The following is a 10,000-nucleotide window of genomic DNA, read 5'->3' as shown; positions in this document are numbered from 1 at the left end:
TCAAAGAAGTTTAACGTTCCAAACAAAGGTGTCATTTTAACCACAATTCACTTAAACTTGCTTAGGAACATCTTTACACCATTATTCTCAGTCCTACTGTCCTGGTGCCATCCTAAATAACTAGCCGGTTAGCTAAAAGCTAACGCACACTAGCCCACATTTCTCACAGTGTTAGCAGTTAATACTGAACAATGACAGCTCTTGATTTATTAGCTGACAAAAAAAATACACCAAAGCAGCTGATGTTTAGTTTTTCTTAATGAATAACATTAGCCATGTTAGCTAGCGGGCTAGTTGAGTGCTTGTGAACTAGCGCGTCTTTATCCTAGATTTGTCCCGCGAGCGAGCTCTCATTATCAGTCAGTTTTTCCCTCGGTGAATTATTTAACACCGGCCTGTCAAATCGTAACGCTAATGTCAGCACCACACCCACGACTTTGTTTATCGCTAACATTAGCCACGTTCGCTAGCTGGCTAGTTATCTGCTGATAACCTAGCTTGTTTTTCCTCGCAGACGGACATGACTGGAAGAATGCTAAATTAGCCGTTTGTTTACCAGTACGCAAACCTGCCAAAATCTAACATTACCATGACACCCGCGATGTTATTTTACCGCTGATATCAGCCGTTAGGCTAGCTGACTTCTAGCTCACACGTCACACGTAACAACGAGTGGGATTTCTGGGAAGCTGTAGCCAAACTGGTCAAAACGTCTGTCGCAAAAACATTAGCCACGTTCGCTAGCTGGCTAGTTATCCGCTAGTAAACTAGCAAACATTTCTCACGGATATCAGTGTTAGCGAATAGAACCAAAAAAAAACTCGCAAGTCATCTCTCGGTGATCGATTTAACAGCAGCCTGTCAAAATCGAATGTTCCCATAACAACCATGACTTGGGTCACTAACGTTAGCTATGTTAGCCGCCTGGCTAGTAATATGCCAGTAAATTAGCATGTACGGTATTTGTCATAGATTGACATTTCATTATTAGCAAATGATACTACTTATTGACCAGTAGGCAAATCTGATGTTACCGTAACAACCATGATTTTCTTGCTAACATTAGCCATTTTACCTAACCGGCTAGCAAACTAGCTCACATTTCTCTCACACAGTCTGGAGAGGATTTCTGGATGGATTGGAATTTCAGTATTAGCTGCATGCATAAATATGTGTGCGATAAATAAAAAATAGATATATTAGCTACGTTAGCCGTTAGCTAGCTGCCTTTTCGGCAGTGATTAATAATGCTAGAAAGGGTGTGCTCCAGCATTAACGAACGCTTGACGCTAAAATTTTTCGCTAAGTGTTTACCAGTAGGAAAACGATATGCTAACTAACCTGCTTTTGAATACTGTATCACTATCTTTTGTCAAGTTACGTCAGCCGGCTCACTCAGCGTCATCTTAGACGCTGCTAATCACCACACGAGACTCTCACACCTGACACGCTCTGAATTCTTCTTCTTCTTTTAAACGGATTCGCCGGATCGTGTGGCGTTAGAAGGAGTTCAAACGTCGTTCCGACGGCGTGTTTTTAACTGCGCGTTCAAATGGGAGCGTGTGTAACCGAGCGGAGCAGAAACGTGACCGGCAAGTTGGAACAACTTCCGTACTGAACCGGTATACCAGTGCGTACAGGCATGACCAGGCACAGCAGCCGCATTAGCGTGGCATTTTACAGAAAGGGTGTGTTTAGATTTTCTCTTCGTTTCCGTTCACGTGTACGCGCGTGACGAGTACGTGAGGACACACCGCGCTAAGCCGAGGGACCGAAAAAACAAAAAAAAAACCCGATAACGTCCAGACGTCTTTGCTTTTCTGTCTGGAGTCTGAGATGATGTCTGGGAGCGCAGGTGTTTGTTGGATTGGGGTCATGATTGTTTGTGCTCTCTCTCTCGCTCTTTCTGACGTGTGTGTGTGTGTGTGTGTGTGTGTGTGTGTGTGTGTGTGTGTGTGTGTGTGTGTGTTTGTACATTCCAGCCAGGTAGACTTGATTGCTTCAGTCAGCATGACTGCCTACTGAGTCATCCTCAACCTTTGTTCTACTGAGACCTGCCCCATTCTCTGAGAGTGAGTGTGTGTGTGTGTGTGTGTGTGTGTGTGTGTGTGTTCACAGCCACTCCTAAAGTCATTGGGGACTATTTCCCATATGTTTCTGAGAAGAACAAGGAAGTTATAGGATAACGTCACAGGATATATATATATATATATATATATATATAAAATATGTGTGAAGTTTAAACGATGTGTCTGTGTGTAAAATCTTATGAAAGTGTTTGTGTGTGTGTGTGTGTGTGTGTGTGTGTGTGAGGCGAGCCTAATGCTTTCTGCTGAGCAATAATGCGCAGACAAGCTGCCGCTCAGGACAAAGGTTCCCACCCCGGGTTCTCGGCACACCGTGTTCCAGCCACACTGTGCTCTTATCGCACCTATCCGCCTATCCATGACCCCGAACACGCTCGCAGCGTGGTGTGAATAAAATAAACAAAGAAGCCGAGGTCGTCGAGTTCTACTTTAAGTCCCCATGAAACCTGCTCCGGAGGATTTCTCGCCCACGGCGGTCCACTTTAATAAAGGCCGGATCGTAGACGGTGCGTTTTTAGAGGTGCGCGTTTGACGGAGAGCCGCAGTGCCGTGTCTGAGCGGTTGATGAAAAGTTATGAATAACCGCGACCGAACGAGACGGCGTATAAACAGCAGTCTGAAGAAGCGACATTCCGGTAGCATAGCTCCGCCTCCTTCCGTACGAACGGAGCTGCGTTTTTCGTGATTTTTTTTTTTTTTCCGGGCGGAAAACTACTCGGACTGGCGAAATCGCAATCGCACGGTAGTTTCGCACGCTCTTTCCCGGTGACGTCTGTTGGTCAGAGGCCTTTTAGCTATACTCACGTTCGACGCACGTGACTCGGAGAAGGCATTAGCCGAATGTGATGATGTCACGTGACGCGTCTCGGCCCGGATCCGCGGTCATTTTGAAAAGGTCTTCCGGATATCGCGGCGTTCCCTCGATTTTCTGCTGCGTGCGAAGGACTGGGATGAACGCAGGACTCGCGCGGGATCAGAACGTGTCGTACTTTTCCTAGACGTAACAAACTAGAAACCGTTTCCGGAAATTTTTTCCCCAACGGCGTCCGCGACGCCGACGGACGAAAACGGACGCTCTCGAACGCGCCGTTCAGAGATGCGACACGGAGCTCTGCGATTAACCGCAAAGCCGAGCTTTCTCTTCTCGTTATTTCAGGACAGATAAAGTCAATCAGAGTCGAACTCACAGCGAGGCAGACGCAACAGTGAAAGAAAACAAAAAACCCGCCCTGCTTCCCAAACGCTCACGTTCCTCTCTCATTCACCCAGCCTCAACGGTCTGGAACCGATTTACGCTTTTCTCCCCTCTCTCTATCTCTCTCTCTCTCTCTCCTTTTCACATCTGCTGCTCTCCATCTGTTCCTCTGGAGTGCGTCTCCGGCCGAGCGAGCCGGCCGGGCAGACGGGCAGGTATGGGTTAAGCCGCCCCGCGCGGAGCAGCCGCGCTCGGTCTGGTCCGAATGTTCTGGAAGTACGGCGTGTACCCGGGCGGAGTCGTCGAACAGACAGGGACGATCGGACGCTCGCACGGACAGACAGGGCGAGAGCGTCTGGCAAGCAGGAGACTTCTCGTTTTATCAGTAACACGCAGAGGGGAAACGGCGCAAACGCAGCTGCCGTGCTTTCACCACCGAAGCGGCTTGGGTTTCAAAGTGAAATCAGGAGGTTGTTTATAATCAGGCATCCGATGAAGGGATGTTGCAGAAGGGGAAATCAGAACAAAGGGTTCCGTGCTTTCACTATGACAGAGCATTCGTTTCTCTTCTGTTTCCGTTCCTGTTAGGGCCAGACCAATCCTGGACTACGCCGTGGAGATTTTTATTTCTTTATTTACCGTTACAAGCACACAACCAATAAAATATAATAACTGTAGCACTGAGATACAGCCTAAAGCGCTTCTAAAAAAGTTGAGGAAAAAAGTAAGAGGAACGCGACCTCTCTCTCTCTTTTTTTTTGTTCCCTTTCATTTTCACATTCATTTCTCTCATTTCATCATGAACAAACATCTCCACGCCGTGCATCATTAATAAAGACTAAACCCCGATGTGTCCTGGATGTACGATCTGATCTGATACCGCGAGGCCGAGACGATTCTCGATCTACACGTGACCCGGCGTGGTCTTTCTTTCAGAAGCGACATTTACTTAATGTCCCCTCAGGGCAGACATTAAAGTAAGCACGCGCCGCCAAACCTCCGGGCCCATGGTATAACTGGATCGTGTTCCGACCCATGGTATAACTGGATCGTGTTCCGACCCATGGTATAACTGGATCGTGTTCCGACCCATGGTATATCTAGATCGTGTTCCGACCCATGGTATAACTAGATCGTGTTCCGACCCATGGTATAACTAGATCGTGTTCCGACCCATGGTATAACCGTTTGGAGAAACGGAGAACCATAGCGTTGTTTTTTGTTTTGGTAAAATCTGAAAACCTGAGGTGAACGATTCTTTTGTTTAAAATAAAAAGGATCAATTAAGGAATGTTTTAAACATTTCGAAAGACTCGGTACGGGATTTTAACATCGGTGTTTGTTGTTATCGTTCGGTGTTTGAAAAATATATCGCGATACCCGCGATATCACGATACACCTGGTCCTAGTACACTAATGTTTCACGACAGGAATGTAGAAGAGTTCATTAAAAAAAAAAAAATAGTTCAATTATGTTTTTATCTACAAAAATTCAGAGAAATGGAGGTCAAATTCAACAAATTGTACAAAACGATAACATTTTACGTATAAAAACAGTCAGTATCCAGTTCTGCTGATTCCAGTCAGTTTGAAATTGTTATAAAAATACCGACGGTGTTCACCGTATCTCACAGAAGAAATGATTTAACAGTGAAACGTAAATAAAATTTAATAAATACTACACAATTTTTAGATTTCCAGTCGAACTGGATTAGACTGTATATCGCCGACCGTGATTTACTAGACGTATCACAATATAAATAAATAAATGAAACACTGATACGGAGTATCACGGAATACCGACGATATTTACGATAACTCATAACATTGTATCGCGATATCGATATTGTATGATCGCATGGCATGGCCCGAGACCTGACTACCCATGCCATGAGCACTAGCACGACGTGGTAACGATGCAGACGTGTCGCCCTGTTTGATCTGAAAATTGACCGGACTCTGCAGACTGTGGTGATGGGGTGCGCGAGGACGTTATGAGGACGTGGATACTCACTGCAGGTAGGGCGAGAGTCTAATGTAGGACATTATGAGGACGTTACGAGGATGTTATGAGGACATTATGAGGACGTGGATACTCACTGCAGGTGGGGCGAGAGTCTAATGGAGGACATGAAGTGGACGTTATGAGGACATTATGAGGACGTGGATACTCTCCGCAGGTGGGGCGAGAGTCTAATGGAGGACATTATGAGGACGTTATGAGGACGTTATGAGGACGGGGATATTCACTGCAGGTAGGGCGAGAGTCTAATGGAGGAAATTATGAGGACGTTATGAGGACGTGGATACTCACTGCAGGTAGGGCGAGAGTCTAATGGAGGACATGAGGACGTTATGAGGACGGGGATACTCACTGTAGGTAGGGCGAGAGTCTAATGGAGGACATGAAGTGGGGTCGTTTTTTGATCTGGCGGCGGAAACCGAAGACGGCGTTCTGCTGGAAGCCCTCGCGGATATTCAGGATGTATTGGTTCTGGAGTGTGATGAAGCGCACCTCCTTCAGCCCCCGCTCGGTCGCTTCCTCTATCAAACGCACCACAGGCTGCGGGGAAACCGGAACAAAAACACATGAGAGGGCTTATTATACACTGAGCGAGAGACAGTGAGAGAGAGAGAGAGACAGCCCCAAAATAAACGAGAGTCGAGCGAGAACCCGGACACGTTCGTCCCGTTCTCACGCTCTCCCGCCAGCTTCATCTGGGGTGCGAGTCAGACCGCATCCATCAGTCCAGATTTCGCGAAAAGGAAATAAATAGCTTTATTTAAAAGACAAAAAAAAAAAAAAAACACTTATGCAACGGATTGATTTCAGACGTCTGTGTGTGGGCAGAACACAATGTTTCCTCTGGTTATGTGTGAGAGCCAACATCCACCCACACACACACACACACACACACACACACACACACTGTGTTCACACCAAATGGACTCACAGACATTAAATTACACGGACTGTCAAATAAATTCGGGTTGATTCGACGTTTAAAACCGCCTCACTGACCCGCTCAGTGTGTGTTTCGCTAAATGACTGCAAATAAATGGAATAATTAAAAAAAAAAATATATATATATATATATATATAACAACAATTCAATTAAACGTTATTAACAAAATAATTAGCAAATATTTACAGATTTGTACTCATGCAATCGTTCCAATTACTGTATCGTTTCTATAGTAACAGCTCCTAGACATATGGTGACGTTTTCTGCGAAAGACATGCTGATTTAACATTCGTGGAAGGAGTCTCCAGCGTCAGCGTTTTTTTTTTCCCCGACACGGATTTCTTAGTAACATGACAAGTTGCATTTCTCTCTCTCTCTCTCTCTCTCTCTCTCTCGGCTGGTTAATGAACGACTGTTTACAAGCCGCTATAATGTGAGCGAACGAAAATATTTTTAGTTCATACACAAGTTAACAATTAATGTGTGTGTGTGTGTGTCACTGTGGCGTCTCACCTCGGAGTACTCCCTCCAGCCGAAGTTATCCCTGCAGTAATATTTCCACACTGTGAGATAGTTGGGGGCGGGGTTTGTGCTGGAGGCGGGGCTTGTGCCGGGGTCCACGGCTCCGAAGCTGGAAGGTGTGGACAACCGTCTGACGAGGTCGAACTCCATGTCACACACCCTCATGGCACTGAAGTCCAGCATAAACACTCGACCCCTGTGTACAAGACAGGAAACGTCATAGTTAAATGATGCACGCGCACACACACACACACACACACATACAAAATACGACTGAGATCGTCTACACAACGCCTTACTGCTCTTACTCTTAATAGAAAGGACGTTCATAATGTATACGATGCGTAAACGTATATATTGGTGATACATTATGAGGTACATTGTTTTAAAATATTTCATTCAGTGTGTGTGTGTGTGTGTGTGTGTGTGTGGCAATATTAGTGAAGCTCTAGATCCAGAGTGTGTGTGAAGTCACAGTGGGAGTTGTAAACACACGTTAGTCCGTATCCTGAGTCCGAACCGGAGCGAAATCGATACCTTTAGTTCGTGTGCTATTTGCCACATAATTAACCAAACACCAATCAATCAATCAATCAATCAGTAAATAACATGAAATGATAAGTTAGTTGAGGGATGTGTGGAGCTGAAAACGTACAGCGGTGGAAAAAAAAATACTAAGCAAACCTTTATCAAGTGTGTGAAGAAATCAGAAAAAAACAAAAAAAACAAAAGCACTCCGCGAAAAATCGACCCAAACACAGAGAACAGGGAATCAGCGCTAAATAAACGATTCAATAATTCGGGATAGAAATGAAAAAGAAATTAATTCTTTCCGATCCAAATCTCCAGGACACGTGAGATTTCTGCAGCGCTGCAGCTGCGTTCCTTTTGTTCAGTTCAGCAGCTCGCATCTACAAAAACAAAAACGCCACGACCCGGAACACGTGACGTTCGTTCGAATCGGCTCCTGCGGCCGAGTCGATTCAGAGTCGAATCGATTCAGAGTCGAATAACTGTCTCGCTGCAATCGAACTCTAGGGTAAACACTGCGCATGTCAGAGCATCCAGAGAGACCGTGTGTCACTTGGAGCAATGAGTTTGACTGCTTTCACACACACACACACACACACACACACACACACACACACAAGCTTATCAGGTCAGGTTCTGGGCCGAACTGTCTGTTCTTTTCCAGCGACAGCCTCGTCGATCACGCTCTCTATAAAAACACCAAACTCTAAGAGGATTACAGGTCATGGGTTAAAATTCTGACCAGAGCTGCAGACTCAAAGCTAGAGCCAATCAACAGGCTGGAACTTGTTCTCTCTCTCTCTCTCTCACACACACACACACACACAATTAAACCATGGCCTGTTCTTCATTCATGTCCGAGTTCCGCAGTGAGTCAAAGTTTGGCCAGGACACAAACAGAGAAAAGGAAGGAAATGAGAAACGTCAAAAAAGAAAAAAAAAACCCTGTGTATTATTATTATTATTATTATTATTATTATTATTATTATTATCCGTTAACATAAATGCCAGTTTCCCTCAATGTCTTAGCCTCGCTTGCTAGCTATTTATCTCTGTAGTGGCTAAACAATAAAAAAAAAAAAAAAAAAAGTCTAAAATAAGCCGTTGTTACTCCAATAGCTGGAAAATTAGCATTAGCTAAACATAGCTAGCTTAGAAGTTTAGCGGCGTGAATCTGAACGGGTTCCCACGGGTAATTTTAGAAGTGCTCTGATGTCAGGGCGGTCGCCTCAATCACCACAACGGGTTAAACCTGACTCAAAAGACTCCCCGCCTAGCACGGAGGTAACCCGAATCTCACTCGGTCCTGTCAGAGCAAAACTAACTGGTTTAACTTTCATAATTACAGCGTGTGGCAGAGAGACAGGGCTCAGCCCACAGCTCATTAATCACGTCAAGCCGGGAACAGAGAGAGACAGAGACAGAGTCAAAACATGGCCACCGCTGACAGGAAGGGAGGACTAGAATGTTTAGCCCCTCACACAGAGCAAGGCACGAGTCAGACTAAACATGTTCGACGTTCTCGACATCTAAACAAACACGACGGCGTGACTAAACAGAGACGAGGTCCCTCGGAGCGTCGACCCGACCGCTCTCAAACTGCAACGTGGACACAGGGACGGAGAGAACACGCCGGCTATCTATCCATCCATCCATTTATCCATCTATCTATCTCTCTCTCCCCTATCTATCTATCTATCCATCCATCTATCTCTCTCTCCCCTATCTATCTATCTATCCATCCATTTATCCATCTATCCATCTATCTCTCTCTCCCCTATCTATCTATCCATCCATCCATTTATCCATCTATCTATCTATCTCTCTCTCCCCTATCTATCTATCTATCCATCCATTTATCCATCCATCTATCTATCTCTCTCTCCCCTATCTATCTATCTATCCATCCATTTATCCATCTATCCATCTATCTATCTCTCTCTCCCCTATCTATCTATCTATCCATCCATTTATCCATCCATCCATTTATCCATCTATCTATCTATCTCTCTCTCCCCTATCTATCTATCTATCCATCCATTTATCCATCCATCTATCTATCTCTCTCTCCCCTATCTATCTATCTATCCATCCATTTATCCATCTATCTATCTCTCTCTCCCCTATCTATCTATCTATCCATCCATTTATCCATCTATCCATCTATCTATCTATCTATCTATCTATCTCTCTCTCTCCCCTATCTATCTATCTATCCATCCATTTATCCATCTATCTATCTATCTATCTATCTATCTATCTATCTATCTCTCTCCCCTATCTATCTATCTATCCATCCATTTATCCATCTATCTATCTCTCTCTCCCCTATCTATCTATCTATCCATCCATTTATCCATCTATCCATCTATCTATCTCTCTCTCCCCTATCTATCTATCTATCCATCCATTTATCCATCTATCCATCTATCTATCTCTCTCTCCCCTATCTATCTATCTATCTATCTATCCATCCATTTATCCATCTATCCATCTATCTATCTCTCTCTCCCCTATCTATCTATCTATCTATCCATCCATTTATCCATCTATCCATCTATCTATCTCTCTCTCCCCTATCTATCTATCTATCCATCCATTTATCCATCCATCTATCTATCTCTCTCTCCCCTATCTATCTATCTATCCATCCATTTATCCATCTATCTATCTCTCTCTCCCCTATCTATCTATCTATC

At 44.6% G+C, this 10,000-nt stretch overlaps 1 protein-coding gene across 2 annotated transcripts in view; it reads right to left on the bottom strand.

Annotated features, from left to right (window-relative positions):
- The window catches only part of tiparp (TCDD-inducible poly(ADP-ribose) polymerase), a 31,384-nt gene that overhangs the window by 5,370 nt on the left and 16,014 nt on the right, over positions 1–10,000 (bottom strand). For both annotated transcript variants that reach the window (XM_017466228.3, XM_017466226.3), the window contains exons 3-4: positions 6,762–6,966; positions 5,658–5,845 (exon numbers count right to left, since the gene is read on the bottom strand). In XM_017466228.3, coding sequence (XP_017321717.1) covers positions 5,658–5,845; positions 6,762–6,966 — 393 coding nt within the window. The remainder of the gene's footprint in view (positions 1–5,657; positions 5,846–6,761; positions 6,967–10,000) is intronic.

Source organism: Ictalurus punctatus, chromosome 4, assembly GCF_001660625.3.
Source record: "Ictalurus punctatus breed USDA103 chromosome 4, Coco_2.0, whole genome shotgun sequence".
Lineage (NCBI taxonomy): Eukaryota > Metazoa > Chordata > Actinopteri > Siluriformes > Ictaluridae > Ictalurus > Ictalurus punctatus.
Note: the sequence above shows the minus strand (reverse complement) of the source record. Positions and strands in the feature narration are given on the sequence as shown.